The sequence below is a fragment of the Ooceraea biroi genome, chromosome 7, assembly GCF_003672135.1.
Source record: "Ooceraea biroi isolate clonal line C1 chromosome 7, Obir_v5.4, whole genome shotgun sequence".
Lineage (NCBI taxonomy): Eukaryota > Metazoa > Arthropoda > Insecta > Hymenoptera > Formicidae > Ooceraea > Ooceraea biroi.
Window position 1 is genome coordinate 7845039 of NC_039512.1, and position 22861 is coordinate 7867899.

Sequence of the window (22861 nt, forward strand, 5' to 3'; positions counted from 1 at the left end):
GTTCTCCTTACAAAAAAATGAACTAACTTTATATAGTTTTAGAAATATTTTTTTTAATATAAACGACATAATAATTACATTTCTCTTATATTATTCGCTAATTATTTGCTATGAAAAAATATATTTTAGTATATTAAATATATCATATTGTGTTTCTTATAAAAGAAATTTCACAATGATATTACAAAAATACCATAGCGACATTAAAAACTCGACTCTCTTTACAGAGAACAATGCATTTATATTCATATACATATATATACATATATTTTATAATTAACATATAAGTTACGGTAAAGACCGAAACTAATTCAATTTATTGATTTATTTTCAGGTAAGTGTGGCGTTACCTAATTAATATTTTCTATAATGCAGTTAATCGATGTTATCTTTCTTTTTATTTTCACAATTGTTCTCAGTAAATAAGCTTAAAATATATAATTAACAGGGCGATGATAAACTACAGCTTATTAAATTATCTCTTTTTAATTGTAAGTCCGTACGCGCTCTAGAAAAAAAAGGTAGAAGTTACTTTTGAGCTTTATTATTTAAAGTAGTTCAAATTTATCGATTCTTTATAATGTCGGTACAAGCTACAAAATACATGTTTTGTTTTTTAATTAACAGCAATTAGGCCGAATTGTGGAATGTGCAACAAACATTATGTAACATAGATAGATGTACATGTGTCTCATCTTCATTAAGTTAATAATATAGATAATACTCTAAAATTACTAATACCATTGATAGTAAAATACCACTTATTTTAAACCTGCTGTTTTAACTTTGGTTGGAAGTGTGAGAAAATACATCTCTTGATATCTATACATCTGATCTTCCCTTTTTGCATTTTTTTTAACATAGTCTAACGTCAGATTCACAGATATGTCACTATACAGATTAATGTTTTTCTTTCCGTTAACATTAAATTCATAACTGCGTATTATTCGTTCAATGTGTTATATTGACATGCATCGTAATAGAACGCGAAGCTTCGCGTTTATTCTATAGATATATGAAATATAAAAGTAGAAAATATATCGAAGTGCCATTCGATCTTAATAGAAAAATAACGTAATTCGGTGTTCCTAAGCGAGTACAGGTATAATCTGGAGTGCTGAATAGCTATAGCGCTTAATTAATTTTCATGAGAGAAAAATGAATAAATATTTATTGTTTGCTTTAACTGCAGCGAAAAGAAAATTAAGATTTTCCCTTACTAGCGTAACGGGTAAGAGAAAATTAATGCACTGGCTGAATCGTTCGACCGTCCAATCGCCCCGGTAATTCCACAGTATGATAGAATAGTCGGGAAGGTTACATTAACGCTACATACACTCATACATGCAAAAAGTATCACACGCTTTAACACATTACATATTTTGCATATAAATAATAAACTCGTAATGCCTTCGTATATATAATTATTGAACTTTACTCTTAAAAATTAAGCAAATATCACGTTTGCACTTTTTCAAATGAAATTTTGGATATCTCAAGGGCAGAAATCAACCGCGCGGAATACAAGTTTTTGCAAGTTACATTAAAAACGTTAAATTACGTTTATCTATACATATATTAATTTCTTTATATAACTGTGTAGATATATAACATTGCATTACTAGGCGTCAGGCGTCAGAATTATTATCTTATAATTGCCAGTTATATTTATCTCTGGGAATATCCCAGAAAAGTGCAAACCGTCACACTTGCGAAAATACCTACATGTAAAACAATGAGGGAAACTCTGATGGGACGTAGATTTTTCTGATATGATAATGCATGACAGATTAGTCTGTACCAACGGAGCCAATTGGATGAAGTGACCTTGTTTAGACAAACAATATCACGCGATGTGTGTATTGTAAAATGATTATGACTAGAAACGATGAATTTGTTTATTCGACTTTCAATCGTTTACTAAATTCTTCTTGCTGCTTTTCCCTCCACTCCTTCTTCGGCTTCATCCTCTTCAGTTGACCGTCCCTGTCATCCGGGAAACGAGAAAAATCAATATTAATTAATTTGTCATATATATTGTAATAAAAAAACCATAGGTATATAGCTTTTGTTTTCGATGAAACCTCTTAAATCAACATCGAACGTACCACTGCAGGTCGACAAGGCCGCCTCGCCGCGCTATCACAGATTTTACTCGATTCGCAAAATCGATGGCACTCTCACCTTCCTTCTTGTACATCGGAGGAAGATACCACACATCACAGACTATCGCCCAGCTCGACATCATCATGTATAAATATTGTATCATTGAATATCGACTGCTGTTCCAAAATGCATCACCGAACCTCGGATCGTACTGAACACATATAAAAAAAAATTAAAATGTAAATATCTCAGAGAAATATTACGAACAGGCCATTTAAAATTTAAATTAAATTCTATGCAAGAGAAAAGAAATTACTTTTATGGCCACTGGGTAAATAACAGTATCCACTTCGAAGCTGCCTTTCTTGAATTGCATAACCGACGTATTATTGATGCACGTGCCCTCCGGAAATATGAGTATTGGTGGTTTCGTAGGATCTGATACGTGTTCTTTTAATCTGCGTAAAATACAGTTTTGTATGTTGAGTGACATGAAATGTGACAAAATGGTATAATATTGCATTTGAATAATCATACCTTCTCGCAACCGCTTCTCTATCTTTGACCTCGGAGCGTTCGAACCATATGTGTGGGGAAGCGCGAGCAAGAGCTCGTTGTAATATTCCCAAGAAGCCACCGTGCCTTTGACCTATCTATAATAAGAAATGCAAATGAAATGAATTCATCTACATTTAAAATAAATTTTATATTGTCTTTTAGAAGTCGTACACTTCCTCTGAATTATTTAAATGACGACTTACTGCTGGTCATCTCAAAAATAACAATTATTTTTCTATCATATTATTAAATATGAGATATATCATGTGAGATAAAATAGAATATCTTCTATATTAATAATCATTAGGTAGATGTTAAATATTCCAAAGGATTTGTAGTCAGGGCACTTGAAAAGCATACGATTTCCAATAGACACTCTACTATTATATCTATTCTATCTATTATAGCGAAAATAAAGGTATTATGAGGCAAATTATGAAGCGCCAAGTTGCAAATGTAATTTTTCGCAGTTACAAAATAGCATTATTTTGACAATGATCTCTGTAAGAGGATGACCATTCGCATGAAATTTTAATGTAAAGCGTAAATCCGATTATTTGCAAGAAGCAACTGTAAAGATAATCATGTATGAAAAACATACCAAGGAATAACAATTATCACACATGAGCACAAGTACGTCAATGGGAGATGTGTGATTAGCGACACATATGCCTCTGACAGGTCGATTTTCTGGATTATGGTAGGTGATGACTGAAGACAGAGCACTGGATAAGACAGCAAAGCACATTATGGAGACTTTGTAGTTCAGCCACCGCTTGAAGCTACCCTCGGGAACGTAGCCCACCACTGCAGTGCACAGTGTCAGCCACATCACCTGTAAACCACAAGCTTTGCACCTGAGAAACGCGGGATTCCTTCTCAATCGTTGCTGAGGTAGGTACTACCTGTAAACCAAAGTTACAGGACACGTTACCTGTAACATTTACCCAGTAATGCGCAACAAACTTCTGTAATACTAACAATAAACATTCGATACCTTATTCTTCGTACGAAAGGGAATCGAAACCGAGAAATCACGTTGTTACGCCCACATTGTTACGTGATGGACATGAAGTATTATCGTAATTGTTTACAAGTTTGCTGTTCGTTGTTTAAAAAAAAAACAGCATACTTGTCCCATTTAGCTCGCATGATATGAATTATAAATGTTATAATTCCATAGATGTTACTATGTTCGAGTTTCATTCCCGAAAATGCAGCATGATGGAAGCAGCACAAGGAGTTAAAGATACATTCGGCACTCAGATGGAAATTTGAACACAATCACTAAGCACGCCTAAATTTCTCAGCTTATTATCTCGTCCACGACCAATATTAATTACCAAAGAGAAAGTCGTCTGTGTGGACAAAATGCAGACGTCGAGAGTAGTCGTATGATTTGACACGCAAATCCCTCCGTTCCCTGGTTTGTACTCTGGATTGTGGACCGTGATTACGCTCGAGATAGAACGGGACATTATCCTGAACGAAATAAGGGTGCCCTGGTTGTTCGCCCAACGTTTTACGCGGCCGTTCGGCAGAAAGCCAATTAAGGATGTTACGACTACGAGATACATTACCTAAGGAACTTTGACATTAGTACGTATGTTTCTAATTTTTTAATTTCCGTTGATACACAATATGTGTGTATCTTAATAAACGTTGCCATGACATAAATTTAAGAAATGCATTTAAAAATGCGTAAACAGCAAAAATTGTACATGTCCTTTACCAAAAATTAAATTTTTACGATTTAAATTTGATTAACCAAAATTAATTTTAGATGCAATATTTTATATATGTATCTTTAGGCAAAACTATAATAACTATAACAGCTGTAGATTTCCTTCTTTCTTAAAACTGCTATATAATAAAATATAATATAGGAAATGCTTGATATACTTACTCCTACGAAGCAAATAAATATCCTTAACGGTAGAAGGAAGCAATAGCGCATGACGAATCCGAACATCCATATAAAAGTTAACTTCCAGGAAATAAATTCGTAGTATCTATTTGTCCGTGTTAACAGATTCCAATTCTATAAAAAAATGTATTAAAACATTATTTAAAAAGTATAAGTTTCTTCAAAACGTTTACCGATCGTAAGTTATTAAATGATAGATATCATTCATTCAAAAAAATATTACCTTAAGTTCCTCCGCTTCGAAGCGTGACGTCACTTCGTCCTCTATAATAGCTTCGACGCCCGATTTGATGTAATCTAAGCAAACTGTCGCGAATCCGGTTTTGAGCGTCTCAAAAGAATTCTTCTCGTTGAGGCCATCCTGAAGCAGCAAGTAATAACAAATAACAGGGAATGTTAAAAGCCAAGAAAAATATAATTAATTTATTATGCATAAAATATAACAAAAAGTACTTTATGTTCTCCTTTTATAAATTTACCTCTTTGTCGTCAATTGTTGAAGTTTCGTGACTGTTCTTGAGTTCTTTCGATTCGTCAATATGATTCTTATGATTTTGCGCTTCTGGCTCGGGGACTAAAATTAAGTCCTTCGATCTGGCTATCACCGAATTACCCACACATCCGTTTTGCGTCTTTGGCGATGTTACCGTTAAATTCTTCTCCATGATTGCCGGAGACTCGCATTCCTCTTCTACGCCAGAATCCTTATCCGGATCTCGAGAACCGTTTCTCTTTTTTACATTTTCAATGTTTTGTCTACCATACTGTAACATAATAAGCATGACCGTTTATAAAATACGTGTACTACATCGATTATTTGCGTTTTTAATATTTGTGGTCTTAGCAAAAAGTATAATTTTCGGATATAACTTCATAAGTTAATGAACAACTTTTCTCTTTTGACTGTTATTAAGATCTCTATGCTTTTATTCTCTTAAATCTTATTTATCTTAGAAAACCTGTTCCATTACTCAAAATTTCTTGTAAGACCTGATTTGAGTTTGCAAAGTAGTATAAAAATAAAGAAAATATTATATGTTTTATTAAAAATGTTGTATAAAAAGTATCAATATATATATTGTAACGTATATTCATCCCGTCTTTTTAGTGTTTTTAATAATAACATATATTAATTATTAAAAACACTAAAATAACCAGGACGAATACATGTTACACTCAAATACCTAACTTTAATTAAAAAAGTGTTTTCAAATATTAGTATTAAATGCAAAAATATGCAATAATGCTTACATGCGAACAACATTATTACAGCTGCTTTTATAAGTAAACAAATTTATTTTTCTTACACCTTTTGATTAATAATACGCAAATAGATGCCAATGTGTTGTGATTGTGTAATTTTATTACATAATCACAAAGTAAAATATTAATTTTTTTATTACTACTATTTACTAGTTTCATAAGATACAACATAGCATTTAATCTCAACATTTTACAAACATATTCGCATTATCATATACATGAACAAACAATAGAAAAAGCATTGAAGTCAATACAAACTGGAATGAGCACCGCCGTATAACCAGCCGAGCTTGTGCGTGAGACAAAAAACCTTTCTCATGCATTCTATGTCTCTTTATCGTGCTATAGTCTATTAATAGAAAAGTTAATTTGTCTATTCAAATAGACTATATAGCACGACGATAGAGAGACAGAGAACGCATTATCCCTTAGGAAGCTTTTCTGTCTCACAAACAAGTTCGGCTGAGCTCGGCTGATTATACGATGGTGCTTGTTCGAGTTTGTATTGAGTTCAATGAGAAAAAATAAATTGCTAAATTGATACAATCACTTAGAATTTGATTTTAAAAATAGATATTCGCGGTACAGAGAGGTAGATGATTTTGCTATTATAGAATCTATAATACAAGGAGGAATGAAACGAGAAGGCGTTTCACGGCACGTTGCATAATATGAAAATACATCATTATTGTAAAGAATAGGAAAACAGATGCACGCAATGCTATCTATACATGTTCTTATGTATAGCGTATCTTATCAAAGATCGGCACTCTTGAACGAAGATATATTCAGCACGAGGACGTGCTCACCGGAAAATGGATTTAATAATTGTCCTATGGCTCCATTGACAGACTTTGATCTTTGTTCATCGATTATAAGGTTTAATAGGTTCATTCGCGATGATCCATGACGCATTAAGAGGGCAAACTTCAAAAGAAAGTAATCCAAAACGTATGGGCATCGCGTGCGATGATGTATCAGACATTTGGATGGTTAATATTTCCAGTTTATTCCGATCAATAGTCATAGCGTTATCTTTAATGCGATATATTTAGTACCCGGATATTTTCATACAATAGAAATGTGATCAATTAATAGTTAATTACCCTGAAAGTTAAACTATCCCGGATATTTTCATTACGATAGAAATGTGATCAATTAATTACCCTGAAAGTTAAACTATCTATAAATTATTCGTAATTTAATAGTTAATATCAGAATATTAATTAAAAAGACATATTTACATAATTTCTGTGAAGAATTTAGAAATACCGATACTTTAACTTAGGCGCAACAAGATTTTATTTCAATAAGGATATTTACATAATTTGTATAAAAATTGTTTTTTTTATAAGAAAACGTCTTCTTACTGATTTTTTCTCATACATAAACTATTTAATTTTTATTCTATAATACATTTTAGTTTAGTTCCTTAAATAAAAAAAGACATTGATTTTAACACGAACATTTCTTAAATGTATTTTATATGAAATGCACTTAATGTAAATTGTGTCAATACGAGTGCATCACAATGCATTAATTCATCCGATGCAGATATAGCAAATTACCTTTACTTCCTACGTTCATTGAACTGACGCTTGTTCGGTGCATCCGCACCGGATAAATTTATGTCGCGTAAATCCATTTGTCTATACTGCTCAGAAATTATTAATAATCATGTTTTAAACTGCTACAAATTAATATTATAAATCAATATTATTAATATAGATTATAACATAAAATGAATCATAAAATGAAAATCTATACTTAGATTCTTCGCATCTTTTTAAATTTGCATGCAAGAACATTGCAACTTGATATTTTAATTTTGTATTAATTTTGTATTTATTTGATATTACAATTTTGAAATTGTATGTGATCTCAATCCACATGATTTGAATTAGAAAATATAATCTTTGGTTTAAAACATATATTATTGATTTCAATTGTATTTTTAAAATTCAGATCTATTAGTGGGTACAATTCTGCATGTTAAATTGATGAACGTTAAGCAACGTTGGATATTTTACTCTATAACTTGCTATGACGTTGCATTTATTGGTATGACGCCAGTCTTGACAGTCATGTATAAATGTGTAATATGTTTTCTATACGACAGCTACGCGAAAACAACTATCAACATAGTGACAGTTTTATCGATAATCATTATAAAAATAATATAAAATGGTAGATAATAAATCCCTATTAATTAACAAATCAATTTAAAATATATAAATATAAACATTAAATACAAGTTTAAGCTTGTATTTACATATTATTAATAATTAAACACTTTTTTGTAACTTTTTTCAGTAAGATCGATACTCTATTTTTAATCATACATGTTTCAAGGATTAAAAGATAAAGTTTTTCAACATAAATTGCGCAAAAATTTTCTCTCTTAAAACTATATATTTGATTTATATAAATTGTTATTAGAATTACTCTGCAACCGAAATTATTAGGTATAAAAATTTGTAAAAAAAATAAAACAAGAAAAATATTCTTTACAGAATATTGCAGACATAGCTTTTGAATTAATTTTTAAGTAATGTAAATTGTCCAATTAATTGTGTCAACAAGATATCTAAAGTGAAATAATATTTCACCTTTGTTACATAAAATAATCTCGATACTGAGATCATATATACGATATCTCAAAATGATCAACATCTGAGTAGCAAGCCATTTTTAGAATTGTGATATAATCGATAGTGTTGGCTCTTGGTCAAGGAATGTTGTTGCTCTTGATACATTTTGGAAATAATTTTGGCAATTAAATGTGAAAAATAATAGTCCAGAAGAGAGAGCATAAAGCGCCAAACTCACGTTTCTGTTTATGTGAAAATTGGTAATAACTTCTTATGTTTCAAACATAAGATTGTTTTGTACCATGACTTTATTGATGACACTTTTGCAACTTTATCTAGAACTCTTGAGAAAATGCCAGATTCCTGAAAAAATATCGCATCCGTTTCACATTTAGAATTATAATTATAAGTGTAAATTATCTTCATATCATCCATGAAAAAAGCTCGGATTCATGAGATTATCTATTAACTTAAATTGTAATTCAAAAGCATATTGCATAATAAGCATAAATGAATTATACAAAAATCTCCGTACTTTTTCCGTAACATGATTTCATGAGCGGAAGTTCTTGCATGTTGCAGTGTCAGTGATTGAAATCTTAGAGCCATTATCTAAAATAAATTCATTACAGTGACTGACATGTTGCTTGTTCACTTCTCATATTAAGGTTTCTGCTACCACGTGTCACGGGTATGTAACAGGTCGGTATCACACATATATAATGCGATAACGTTTGTTAAGATTCCATGTAGATTAAACTATCACATCAGTTTAGGAATAAATATCTTAACCAGGAAAGAACTTCGTATATCGTTTTAAAAAACAATTGCGTAATAAATAAAGGATAAAAATAATAAGGGATAAAAAAAGAAAAAGATATTCTTGCGGTCGTTACTTTTTTTAAAGATATTATAATAATAATTTATAATATTATAATATGTATTCTATATATAGCAATTTACGATATTCCAACATATATTCTACATAGTAAAGTACATTTTATACTTGTTTAGTTACATAAACCGCACGTCCACATTCTATAAAAAGAATGATACAAATTACAGATTATCGGAATGCTAATCGATGTTTCACGCGTTTCAAAGCGCGAAGTGCAGCATCGATATTGCATTTGATGACGAGCAGCACGTGACGCTAACGTGCGAGAGAGCATTCGAATCACGCGATAATAATGTGTCCACGAACTTTCTCCCAAGAGAAATTGCAGGTACCCTCTCACTGACGTTCGAAAACGGAAATCCGAACGATTCGTAATTGCTATGATGCTGCGAACTTGCGCAGAATAAAATTTATATATTAGATATATTACTGGACATTTCTTGTCACGATATCAGAAACTAACATATTTATGTTACTTAATCATATACATGAATTTATGTTGCAACATAAATATAAATAATTATATTTAGATATATAAAGAATCGCATATTAAGGAAAATAATATTATAAATAAGAATTAATTTAATTTTGCAACATCTTCAATTTAACAATTGAAATAAGTTATCACTTACATGAAAATTTATGTATAAAAATGCAAAAAAAGTTTGATAAAATATTTTAGAAAGTAACGTAAATAGGTTGTCTTAAAAACCTTCAATTTAATCTTATGGCAATGCGCAATTATTATGCGCTTTCGACAGTGAAAATTACTGCTTACGTTGTTCTTAATCTTATTAACATTCAAGTTTTGTTTCAGGTTTTATCTACAGTTTTACACAGTAAAAACATTTCTTTAAGAAAGTGTCAAACAATGGATATTATTAGACAATGTGCGATTAAAAGAAATAATAAATCTTTTAGCACACCTTTAATGTTTTTCAATACATCTACCTTTCAAGACTCTACTGTTATAACAAAGTATTCAACCTTTGCTCGCAAACAGAGATCACGGTGCACGAAGTCTACAATAATATTTTCGTAATAATAGATTGCATTAGTATGATTATCGTAAAATTATCAATGTTAACATGAACTATTATTGACGACAGTTTTATTATATATCAGTGTATATGAGTTTATAATAATCAATGCTATTTTTTGAAAATAAATTGATAAACGAAGCAGTTTTTTTCAATTATACAATAATCTATCTATAACAATAAATTACAGAATAATAAATTTTGATTTCAACATAAGCTATATTGGCTGTTTAGCTCAGTTAACAATAAAAATGAATGTTCGAGTGATCAAGTACTCGAACAATCGACCATACAGATAGACCATATTTAATTACGTGAATCTCTGTTCTGCTGAATGAACTTTGTACAGATTATTATCATTCTTATAAGATATCAGCTGTCATCTTATCTACCATTACCACATCTCTAAAGATTTCCTCAAAGTGATCAAAAATCTAAAAAGGAAATATATTAAATACAGATAAAACTTTTGATAGATGCTCGACTTTTTTTCCTCCATGAATTGTCTCAAATCAATCATGTCACAATATATCTTCGTGCACATTTTTTTATATTTAAATTGTGTGTGTGTGTGTGTGTGTGTGTGTGTGTGTGTGTGTGTGTGTGTGTGTGTACATATATATATATATATAAATGCTTACATTATGTTGCAATTATAGCTTTGCTTCATTTAAAGAAAAAGAAATATTAACATAATTCTATACAACATGGGCAAATAAAATAATTTTTTCAAAATAAAATTATTTCGTAAGTATTGGGTCGTCCGGAAAGTTCGTGCCGATTTTTAATAGATGGCGTTGGAACATGTCTAAATATATCAATGTTATTGAAAACATACGATTTATATACATATGCTTAAAGGTGACATTTCAACGCATCTTTAGGAAAAAAGTTGTTTCAGATAAATTGATTCGTGTCAGTTTTGTACTCTTTTGAAGATGGAAGAAAACAAAGAATATTTTAGACACTTGATGCTTTTCTATTACCGGAAAGGCAAAACTGCCTCACAAGCAACAAATTCGGTATGTTCTGTTTACGGAGAAGGCGTTTTAGCTGAAAGAACCGTACGTAAGTGGTTCGCTAAGTTTAGAGCTGGTGATTTTAACCTTAAAGACCAAGAACGCTCGGGCAGACCCTCTACTACTGATGATGACCAAATTAAGACACTGATCGAGAATAACCCGCGCTACACGACACGCGAATTAGCAGAGATACTGAAAATATCGAAAACCACTGTCCACGAGCTTGGTTATGTAAGTCGCTATGATATATGGGTTCCGCATAATTTGGCCGAAAAAAATTTAATGGATCGCATTTCCATCTGCGACTCGCTGTACAAACGCAACGAAAACGTACCATTTTTGAAGCAATTAGTGACGGGTGACGAAAAATGGATCATTTACAACAATGTAGAACGAAAAAGATCCTGGGGTAAGCGAAATGAACCAGCATTAACCACTCCGAAAGCTGGCCTTCATCCAAAAAAAGTCATGCTCTGTGTCTGGTGGGATTGGAAAGGAATCCTATATTATGAGCTCCTACCACACAACCAAACGATAAATGCAGATAAGTACTGCTCGCAACTGGACGAATTAAAGACAGCGATTCAGGAAAAACGTCCAGAATTAGCTAATAGGAAGGGCGTCGTGTTCCATCAGGACAATGCCAGACCTCATGTTTCTTTGACTACCCGACAAAAATTGTTGGAGTTTGGCTGGGATGTGCTACCTCACCCACCGTATTCACCAGACATTGCACCTTCAGACTTTCACTTATTTAGGTCTGTGCAAAATTCTCTTAGCGGCAAGAACTTCAACTCTTTGATCGACATAAAAAACCACCTTGAGGAGTTTTTCGCCGAGAAACCTAAGAAGTTCTGGGAGAATGAAATCTTCCAGTTGCGTGAAAGATGGACAAAAGTTGTGAAACAAAACGGTGCATACATAAGTCAATAAATATTTATCGACATAAAAAAATGTTGCCTTTGAATTTTCCTTCAAAATCGGCACGAACTTTCCGGACGACCCAATATATCTTACGCAACAATGTTTTCACATTTCGTGATTGCAATAGATTTTGAACTAGGTCTAACGGGTCATTTGATGTTTTGCAAGTCAGACAATAAATTGTATTGATCAATGATAGAAAACACAAGAGCCTAGGCAAATCTAGGTTGCATGCACTTATATGTGCATTCTATAGATCAAAACAGGATGCTTGTGTAGATTTGTGCATAGATTTAACAAACCAAAATAGTAGTTCTATTTTTGGCAACACTATGTGTAATGTGTACTTCAGCTATGAATAATAATCCAAGAAATAGTCACGTTGTTAATTTAAATTCATTAGAATTCAATGGAAACTTATTTCAATTTTAATTTGTTTTCCTTCAAAGTAAAATAATGTATTGCTTGACACTTCAAATAAATTTAAGTAAATATTATTGTAGCAATGCGAGTGTAATATTTTAATTTTTATTTTATTTCTAGTTGCTATGAAAATATATAAATATCTATTGGTTGCAAAACGGTAAAGTAAAAAATAAGAATATGTAATATTAAAAACAGCTGAACATAAAAACATAAGTATTTTGCTAAATAATATCGACAGTGATAATTTCATGATTATAAGTAACGTTTTTCAAGACAAACTTCGAAAATAAATTTGTTAAAATCAACATTTACGTGGATTTCAAGATGGAAATCATATCACTGTTTTTCTCAAATAAAAATATCTGATAAAGAAAATCTTGCAGAATAAGACTGAATAAACAACACCGAGCATTGCTCTGATCGTCATGCATGATAAGAACCATTATTTCTCTTTATATAAGGAAGATACGCACATTGATTATTCAGATGTTGTTCGCATATTGGCAATCATATTTATTTGTGCAGAATGCATGGAATACTCCAGTATTTTTCTTTGTTCTGAGAGATTATTTTTAAATCTTCGAGTATATTTAGGTAATTAAAAAAAAACAATGAAGTGTAATAATACAAGAGACATTTTTACACGCTTTGTAAGTTTAATAAGTTTAAACAAATATCATTAACTTCATTTCGATAAATTAAATAACGTTCTCTCTTAATACAATATCACAGATTGCTCCTGAATTCGAACGAACGTTTAAAATGTGACAAAACTCTTCATATTAATTATATATCTATATTATTTAAAAAGAAACAAAACAATTCTGTATATCACACATGTACCTAGTATGTCTTAAGTTTCAAACTAACTAGGTTTTTACTTTCGAAGTTGTTTAACGATTCCAATGACGTATGATGTGTATCTGTCGCACATATCTACATGATATATCACCCTTGAAAGAGTAGCAAAGTATCTATATATATTCTTCTTTACAAATCAGTCTTATCGAACGAAGCAGAATACTAACGCAAAATTATTTCCATAAACAGAAATTATAAATATACGTAACTTCCTTTTACTTTTGATGTTACATTGTAAGAGTTTAATTTAAAGTTCAAGATTTTTAGGATATGATTTGTCTTTACAAGCAGTATCGGAAAGTCACAGGCATGAGTCCTCTTATCATTAAATATCATGTGTATGCGTCGTGACACAAAACTTTTTGTATCTAATCGCCTAAGTTACGACACACGTTAAACGAAAAAAGTTAATTAAATTATTATGAATAGTATTATGAATGATAAATCGCAATGGAATCATTAGAATTGCGAAATAAGTCACGCTTTCTTATAGCGTTCAAAACATTTCGATTAGACCTTGCGGAATGTTTAACTGTGTAACTCAATAAGTTTTAATTATAACAACAAGATAGAGACATTAGAAGATAGTAACATACAAGATAGACATTACAAGATAGTAACATATTATTTTAATAACTTTTATATGTTGAACCATTTTGTGTATGTGTGTGTGTGTTTATATACAGAATATACATAAAATTATATAATTACAATTTATATCGAATTCGCGATGAAAAAAAGAACATCAATTCTTTTATATAACGATAACTATTTTAAACGATACATTTTAAGCAATTGTGATCTTATTTATACCGGAAGTACTAAGTACTGTTGATGACACACGATGCATGCATATCCAAGTGTTTTTCGAATAGGTGAGCCTTTACAAGTCAAAGTATAATGTAATGTATGATAATAATATTCATCAAACTCGTTTGTCGAAGGTAACATGATTTTGCTGCGTTATGTTCTCGCTAATGCCTAATAATTGCCAAGTTCCCCAAAAATTTGCATTTTAAAGTAAATAAATTAATTTTCCTAGATTTTATAAGGATGTTACATATAATTAAAAGATACCATCTTTAATCTTGAAGCACATTGATTCAATTATTAAATTATTAAAATAACTTATTACTATAAGTCCTAACTTTTAAAGTTATATCGTTTTAAAAAATAATATATAGAGAAGATTATAGTTTTCAACAAAAACCACTAATTTTTATATATACATATATGAGTCTTATATATACATAAAATTAAATAGTTACTAGATGTTATGTATTATTCACAACACAGTCTAGGTTACTTATTTACTCCCATAAAACCAGTTTCAGCAAAGGTCATTCTTAAAATAAATTTTGTTAATAATTGCTTTGTTCACTCAATTATCATGCGCGTAACGCCAGGAAGTCGCTGAATACAATCATGATGCACAGCATAATTTCAAGTAGAAACTTAAGACAATCATAAACACCACGCAATTCAAGTTTTATAAATATTCAGATCTCATAATCTTATTTTAAGATTATTTTACGTGGATTACAGTTATACATAAATTTAAAATAAAATTCCAAGATAACCTTTTCTGCGAATGTTATCGCGCAATATCTTTCTTTGATATAAAACACAAAAATATCTTTCTGCATCCAGTATTTTCAGTTTATCGAAAATATCTTTCATTACATCCATTTTAATAGATAAAATTGTAATTGCTTCATCAAGATTTAGATCCAGTCATTACCATTATTATCATTACCATTAGCATTAATGCTCTGCAATCAGATATTCAAGCAAAGTTAGATATTATTTCACAGTACCGATTTTTCTCATCTAAACAAAAACTACATTTATATAACATCGCGAAAAACGTTCATTAACATAAAAAAACCGTTTCACAGAAAGAAATACTCCTCGTAACTCGTGCTTGAAATTCGCGGTGTCTAAAGTTTTACATACGATGCATAAAAAATTAACCGTCTCGCGCATTTAATTAACCGCGTTTGAAACTAAAGCAGCAATTTAATTCGAATCCGTATCGATGAACGATAAGCGAGAATCTCACTTCGCTGTCGCAATAATCAAAAAGTTTACGAGACCCCGAAAGACGATCTTGCTCCCATCGATTGGCAGATCAGCTGTTATTGCACTTCATTACCGAAAAAGGCGGTTATCGATATTGTACATATATACGTGAAAGGAATTACTCGATACGCGAAATATACATTTCCCGACGCACGTGCTTTAGGTGCGAATCTACAGGAAATGGTTCTTCCGGTGAGAGATGACGGCCGACAATTTCATCCGTAAGGTCGGGGCACGACCGCATGACGTTCCTCTCGACGTCACGAGAGACGCGATTTGCATCACCGCTAGGACGAAGGAAGTGCTCTGGGAACGTGCCGGTTAATCACGGGGAACTCGACAGAGGAACACGCAAATTCGCACACTCACCTCGAACAGGGCCAGCAGCAGCTTGATGTACAACCTGCGTACGCCGAGGGACTTGCCGATTGATGCGAGGAATATAATCACCAGCAGTAGCATGAGGAAAGGTGTCATCATCAAGGAAAACGCGAACGAGACCACCGTCCACAACGACGCCATCTTGCTTACTGCCGAGGATTCGGTGCACCGGGCCTCTTTTCGTCTATGAACGACGGAGCACGGTAAGGAAGTAAGTGGGGGTACCGTTAAGTGCGCATTCCAACGGGCGAGCAGTACTCGCGAGTGAGAAGCAAGAGAACAAATCTGATTGGCTGTGAGATAGTCAGCATCGATAAGCCAGAGAAGTCGACAGTTGTCGACAGTCCTTATTTGCGAACAAGATGTCGACCGCCGAGTTAAATCCGAGACCTTTGCGAGTTTCTCCTTTCATCAAGGTAAAACAAGCAACTTTACAAAATATTTTCTTCCTCTATTTCATCACGTATCATCTTGATACGTATTATTATGTAACAAGCTACATTTTCCAGATAATGTAAAATTTTAACCTCTCCCGTCAGTCGAATTGATTTTATTACATAAGTTTTCCACTAGTGCCAGAGAGTATGTGGGATTAATAATTATGAATAAAAGATGATTGTGTCTTATTGATACGTGTTGTTCTTGAAATTGCAAGGAAAAGATCTTTATTTAAAATAATCTCCAATTTTCTAACCTTGAATAGTTCGAAAATGTTTTAACACAGCAGCTAGAATACTTGCAAAATGTATTGGGTCGTCCGGAAAGTTCGTGCCGATTTTGAAGGAAAATTCAAAGGCAACATTTTTTTATGTCGATAACTATTTATTGACTTATGTATGCACCGTTTTGTTTCACAACCTTTGTCCATCTTTCACGCAACTGGAAGATTCCATTCTCCCAGAACTTCTTAGGTTTCTCGGCGAAAAACTCCTCAAGGTGGTTTTTTATGTCGATCAAAGAGTTGAAGTTCTTGCCGCTAAGAGAATTTTGCAAAGACCTAAATAAGTGAAAGTCTGAAGGTGCAATGTCTGGTGAATACGGTGGGTAAGGTAGCACATCCCAGCCAAACTCCAACAATTTTTGTCGGGTAGTCAAAGAAACATGAGGTCTGGCATTGTCCTGATGGAACACGACGCCCTTCCTATTAGCTAATTCTGGACGTTTTTCCTGAATCGCTGTCTTTAATTCGTCCAGTTGCAAGCAGTACTTATCTGCATTTATCGTTTGGTTGTGTGGTAGGAGCTCATAATATAGGATTCCTTTCCAATCCCACCAGACACAGAGCATGACTTTTTTTGGATGAAGGCCGGCTTTCGAAGTGGTTAATGCTGGTTCATTTCGCTTACCCCAGGATCTTTTTCGTTCTACATTGTTGTAAATGATCCATTTTTCGTCACCCGTCACTAATTGCTTCAAAAATGGTACGTTTTCGTTGTGCTTGTACAGCGAGTCGCAGATGGAAATGCGATCCATTAAATTTTTTTCGGCCAAATTATGCGGAACCCATACATCATAGCGACTTACGTAACCAAGCTTCACTACATGATCGTGGACAGTGGTTTTCGATATTTTCAGTATCTCTGCTAATTCGCGTGTCGTGTAGCGCGGGTTATTCTCGATCAGTGTCTTGATTTGGTCATCATCAGTAGTAGAGGGTCTGCCCGAGCGTTCTTGGTCTTTAAGGTTAAAATCACCAGCTCTAAACTTAGCGAACCACTTACGTACGGTTCTTCCAGCTAAAGCGCCTCTCCGTAAACAGAACATATCGAATTTGTTGCTTGTGAGGCATTTTTGCCTTTCCGGTAATAGAAAAGCATCAAGTGTCTAAAATGTTCTTTGTTTTCTTCCATCTTCAAAAGAGTACAAAACTGACACGAATCAATTTATCTGAAACAACTTTTTTCCTAAAGATGCGTTAAATGTCACCTTTAAGCATATGTATATAACTCGTATGTTTTCAATAACATTGATATATTCAGACATGTTCCAACGCCATCTATTAAAAATCGGCACGAACTTTCCGGACGACCCAATAGAATGATTTTCTTGATACAAAATAAATCTGAGCATATTATATATATATGTACAATATATCATTACATATATCTTTACATATAAAATATCATGTATCAAAGAATCGGTTTCTTAAATGCACATATTTTTATTACAGTTTTGCCGTTGGAGTTTACTTGTTACTGGAATTGCTTATGGTGCGTTCCATCATAGGAGATACAGTAAAAGAGAAAATGCACGCAGAGAAGAGGAGTTGAGACTTAAACCTATGCGCGATGCCAAGCTAGCTGAAGAAAAGAGACTTGCTAAAATAGGTAAAATATTTGATTGGTTAAGCACGTGCCTAAAAATATATATTAATATGTGATGCCTTATCAAGAATGTTAACTGTTTTATACAAATAATTACATACTTTATATTAAATTTGGAACATAAATAGTAAATCATTAAAACATTAAATGTCTTTGATTATAAATTTTTATGTTAATCTGAGATGTATGCTTCTTCCTTGATAATTTTCAAAGGGTGATAAAGTATTTTGTGCAAAATTTTCTTACAACAATAATACTTTTATATTAATTTAAAATGTGACGCAGAAATACATTACGTATGTGTTGCATTATATAAATAATATCATCATAAATATTTGAATATGTTTAATTATATTATATTTTAATTATATGTTTCATAACTGTCAATCTTTTTTTTCAGCGGAAGACAAAATGCTGGAAGAGTTGATGACACCATCCAAAAAGACATAAGCCCTACCTGTTTGACGTTACTAGTAAATTTATTCATGAGTTATTGTTCGATTGATTTATTTGCATCTGTACAACTAGTCGATGTATCCTGACAGCATTATGTCATACAATAAAATCTACATTGTACAAAAATATTAAATAAAATCTCTATGAAGATTATGAATTATACATGATTTACAAGTTACACTTAAAATAGAATGCATGGTTTTTTAGGCTTTAAACGTATTTGGATATTAATATATCTCTAAATTAAACTAGAGCGCAGCGTAATATCTGGTTTTACATAACAAAAAAAATGCGCCCGAACAGGGACTCGAACCCTGGACCCTCAGATTAAAAGTCTGATGCTCTACCGACTGAGCTATCCGGGCTGATGTCTAATGTTTTTCAGCTGCAGTTAGTTGTAGTGTGGATACGCATTTATTCTTTACTAGAACAAAATTTATTATATCATTATTATAAATATAAATTAGATATAAACGTAATGGCTTCATGTGTATTAGATCATATAAATGTTTTTTTTTAAGAACGGCTTATGACGAGACATTTAGCAAAATTTCGAAAAAAATCGTTATTAAAAATCCAATTAAAAAAATTAATTTTTATAAACACTTGTTTCAATATTTTTAATTAAAGAGATTTTACGCAATCGCATTGGCAAGCTTGACAACGGATACTGAAAGAAAGAAGGTGCATGATAACGATAATTGTTTCTTTGCAATATTTAATATTGTGTATATATATATGTAACATCATTAACAAAACATAGACATGTATATCAGATTAATATATATGTATATAAGAATTATTTCCTTCTTTTAAATAATTAAACAACGTACAAAAATATATCACGCTGGATACTTGGATAAGAAAATTGATTCTTGATAGAAAAATAAGGGTCCTTTTAGAGGACTTGCCTCTGAACATATATCAGTTTTTCTCCCATAGGTAACAACTTTTTAGGTAACAACAAAAGGAAGATACACATTATATTGTCATAAATGCTTTGAGATTTTTGTTCCCAAGTCGAGTTGCCGAGTCGTACTCGTTTGGCACTATTTAAGCCGCGATCAGTTCCGTCTTATTGTCCTTAGTAACGAGTTGCAGGAGGGCACCGTTAACGGGTCGATCCTGCTTCTGCGACCACTTCCAGAACAGGCTAGAAAATAAACAAAGGGAGATTTATAAAGCAAATTGATAGATTCTCATATTTTTATATGCAAATATATAATATTAAATAATTAAAATAAATATGTAATATTTCACCTACTTTGCCACAAACTCGAGCGGAGTCCATGTGCTCGTGTCAGCTTTGGACATCCACTTCCTGTTCATTGGCGTATCCAAGGTAACGGGTAATATGGATGCCACCAAACTGTTGGCAGGAAGGCCACTGTCTTTAGCCGCCAGAGATTTCGTCAATTGATGAACAGCTGCCTTTGCCATGCCGTAACCTATCATACCTGATCGAATAGAATTTTTGTAATCAACTGTTGAGACAACTACGATACTCTATTATTGTGCTATTATTCATTAAGAAACCTGGTGTCTCCGCTAACGCTGCCTTAGCACCAGTCAAGGAAAGGAAGCCGCCTTCCTTCAGATACTCCGTCGCGATGCTAGATGCTATAACGGAACTCCAAACACTCTGTTTCCACATCAGATCACTGCTCTTCACGAAATCTTTAGACGCCGCATTGCCACCGGCCCAACCGCCCGCTACGCAAATAATACCATCGACCTTTTCTTCCTTCAATGTATTCTTGATCTGTGTCATGATCTCCGTTTGCTACGTAACAAGAAGTTAATCAATGTTTATTATAATTTATATAATTTTGTGCAAATGCAAAAGCTGCGAGAAAAGAGGTACCTGCTGCTGCCAATTATTGTCGGGATTCACAATTATATTTGCATCAGCTTGGTCATTCGGTTTCATGTCAATAGAGCCAACCCACTAAAAATTGTAACAGTGGCAAAGTATTTAAAATTGTTGCTGCACAATGGATTATACAATACTCAAAGGTTTAATAATTTATAGTAATAAATAAAATGATGACTAACGTGACATTAAGTGCGATTATATATAAATAATAGTTTTATGATTTTATTATATAATAATTTTATTAATATATTAATACAGCAAAAAAATATCTGTGCGCTAGGATTTTCGCTTCGTCTACATCGATAATCTACACTCTGTTTAAATGCACGTTCAATACAGGCAAATAGTTTGTACAAGATAACTTTCTGTGAAAGGTCTTGCTCCGTTGCTAATAACCTTGGTATATAAAGTTTTTATGCAATATCCTTCATCATATATGCACATACATCTAAGAACAGAATCTTACGTAAACAATTATTAATTCCAAACGTGTTAAAAAATTCCGAGATTAATGTTTATTAAAAAAAATTACTATTTTGATATATATATATATATATATATATTACTTATTAATTAACATTTAAAAAACCTATCACACATGAACGAGAGAATGAAATATGACGAGATGCTGACTGTGTAACGTACTAATTTCAAATTATCCCGCAAAAAATTTTAAGTAGCAGTTTAGCGGAACCGGGAAAATCGATAACGAAAAAAGTTGACCGCTTGCTTTGTACGAATCATATGGTACTTGCTTGCCGCCCGAAATGGCTTTCTAATTATCGTGGAAATACCATATTCCAGCGAAAAGTAGTTTCCACTTTGCAAGAAATTATTTCTGTGATAAGAAACATCGAAAACATGAAGATGTGCGCATCACAATATTTATACGCGTAGCGATCCGACGTAAGTCACCCCGATAAGTCGAATAAAAAACACATACTTTTGCATTTTTATTCTATCATTTAATATTAATGATGTAACAATGCAATTTCATATTTAGTAAAACATTTAATACATTTTAAACATCGAAACAAAATAGCACGTAATACAATTTTATGCAACCGATAAGGTTCGCCGATAAGGCGGCTAATCGTGCGATTAATCGTGTCTGGACAGGGGTAACAGTTTTGCGAGTTCCGTTTACTCACCCAATTCTGCGATTTGAATTGCGATACGCAAGCCGAGCCGAGGGCACCCTTGCCCCCGTACACAATTACACGTCCAAGTACCGTAGCCATTGTTCGATAAATGATGCGATCTCTGCGAGACGTGATTCGGAAGTTCGCGACCGTCGACGAAACGATACGAGTGCCGACGGAGCGGCTTTCGGAAAATTTCGTGAAAGGATTGCTAGATTGCCAGATCTTACCATAAACTATAATCGTAGCACAGTATATGCAGTAGCGCAACTCACGTAATTTTGTGTGTCACGAGATGGAGTGCGCATGCCTGAAGTCCAGGCACTGTACTGGTATTGCCATCTAGTCTTGCTCGCTTCCTCACTCACTCCTTCTGTTTCTTACTCCTTTGCTCTCTTTTTAGCATATTATTGCATCGAAAATTGTAATAAAATTTCATAGAAACGAGACATCAATGATATAATATATGAATATAATATTTATTGTATATCTACATACATCTTAAATTAGTTAAAGTATATACATATATATAAAGTGCATTTATATATAATTAATATATATATATACTTACACATTTTTTTGAACATTTTAAAACATTTTTATATTTATCGCTTATTATAATTAGCGTGGTGCGCGATCGATAAACGACTATTCTTAATTTTGTTTTTAACCTTTTCGTTTTATTTATACGGCTATACTAATCGCGCGCGTACTTCAGAGCGATTACGCAATGCGCTGGCTCAGAAAACGCAAGTTTGAAATACCGCAAACTTTTTTTTTCTTATGAATAATCAATATTTGCCTTCATTCTCGAATACCGCTCGTACTTATAAAACTTTGGCTGAAAGTTTCGACGAGTCTATGTACATTGTTTTCGAGAGATCGTTCTCTTTCTTTTCCGCCCTGTCGGCGTCATTGTCAAAAAATTGTATAGGCGGAAACACAGACTTTTTCACCCCTTAATAAAAATGGAGGATTCTGATT

General features: G+C 32.6%; 3 protein-coding genes and 1 non-coding gene across 5 annotated transcripts; 1 reads left to right on the plus strand and 3 right to left on the minus strand.

Annotated features, from left to right (window-relative positions):
• Positions 1-35: 35 nt before the first annotated feature.
• Positions 36-16248, minus strand: LOC105279258 (glycerol-3-phosphate acyltransferase 3). Of its 2 annotated transcripts, none has more exons than XM_011338908.3 (9): positions 16068-16248; positions 5071-5355; positions 4815-4952; positions 4571-4705; positions 4008-4244; positions 2644-2759; positions 2423-2564; positions 2109-2317; positions 36-1986 (listed from the first exon to the last, which is right to left on the minus strand). In XM_011338908.3, the coding sequence occupies exons 1-9, from the start codon at positions 16218-16220 to the stop codon at positions 1899-1901; spliced, it is 1503 nt and encodes a 500-aa protein (XP_011337210.1). In that variant the 5' UTR covers positions 16221-16248; the 3' UTR covers positions 36-1898. The 2 variants fall into 2 exon arrangements, with proteins under 2 accessions (XP_011337210.1, XP_011337212.1); XM_011338910.3 differs by lacking the exon at positions 4008-4244 and adding an exon at positions 3266-3499 and having other exon boundaries at positions 16068-16220.
• A 108-nt stretch (positions 16249-16356) lies between these two features.
• On the plus strand, positions 16357-19012 carry LOC105279259 (ATP synthase subunit e, mitochondrial). The gene is made up of 3 exons (XM_011338911.3): positions 16357-16495; positions 18250-18406; positions 18804-19012. The coding sequence occupies exons 1-3, from the start codon at positions 16442-16444 to the stop codon at positions 18851-18853; spliced, it is 261 nt and encodes an 86-aa protein (XP_011337213.1). The 5' UTR covers positions 16357-16441; the 3' UTR covers positions 18854-19012.
• A 139-nt stretch (positions 19013-19151) lies between these two features.
• Positions 19152-19224, minus strand: Trnak-uuu. The gene has a single exon. It is a non-coding gene; the product is annotated as a tRNA-Lys (tRNA).
• A 336-nt stretch (positions 19225-19560) lies between these two features.
• On the minus strand, positions 19561-22136 carry LOC105279257 (dihydropteridine reductase). The gene is made up of 5 exons (XM_011338907.3): positions 21887-22136; positions 20724-20807; positions 20396-20642; positions 20124-20316; positions 19561-20012 (listed from the first exon to the last, which is right to left on the minus strand). The coding sequence occupies exons 1-5, from the start codon at positions 21974-21976 to the stop codon at positions 19913-19915; spliced, it is 714 nt and encodes a 237-aa protein (XP_011337209.1). The 5' UTR covers positions 21977-22136; the 3' UTR covers positions 19561-19912.
• Between the last annotated feature and the right edge of the window lie 725 nt (positions 22137-22861).

What these genes read in the sequence shown, in the direction of transcription:
- LOC105279258 (XM_011338908.3), bottom strand. Translation starts at nt 16,220, where the DNA reads ATGGCGTCGTTGTGGACGGTGGTCTCGTTCGCGTTTTCCTTGATGATG. An exon ending in TATTTATTTGCTTCGTAGGA is followed by an intron (nt 4,245 to 4,570) that starts GTAAGTATATCA and finishes AAAGTTCCTTAG; the next exon opens with GTAATGTATCTCGTAGTCGT. An exon ending in CACAGACGACTTTCTCTTTG is followed by an intron (nt 2,760 to 4,007) that starts GTAATTAATATT and finishes TTCTTATTATAG; the next exon opens with ATAGGTCAAAGGCACGGTGG.
- LOC105279259 (XM_011338911.3), top strand. Translation starts at nt 16,442, where the DNA reads ATGTCGACCGCCGAGTTAAATCCGAGACCTTTGCGAGTTTCTCCTTTC. An exon ending in GAGTTTCTCCTTTCATCAAG is followed by an intron (nt 16,496 to 18,249) that starts GTAAAACAAGCA and finishes TTTTTATTACAG; the next exon opens with TTTTGCCGTTGGAGTTTACT. An exon ending in AAAGAGACTTGCTAAAATAG is followed by an intron (nt 18,407 to 18,803) that starts GTAAAATATTTG and finishes CTTTTTTTTCAG; the next exon opens with CGGAAGACAAAATGCTGGAA.
- LOC105279257 (XM_011338907.3), bottom strand. Translation starts at nt 21,976, where the DNA reads ATGGCTACGGTACTTGGACGTGTAATTGTGTACGGGGGCAAGGGTGCC. An exon ending in AATTCAAATCGCAGAATTGG is followed by an intron (nt 20,808 to 21,886) that starts GTGAGTAAACGG and finishes TACAATTTTTAG; the next exon opens with TGGGTTGGCTCTATTGACAT. An exon ending in AGCGTTAGCGGAGACACCAG is followed by an intron (nt 20,317 to 20,395) that starts GTTTCTTAATGA and finishes CTATTCGATCAG; the next exon opens with GTATGATAGGTTACGGCATG.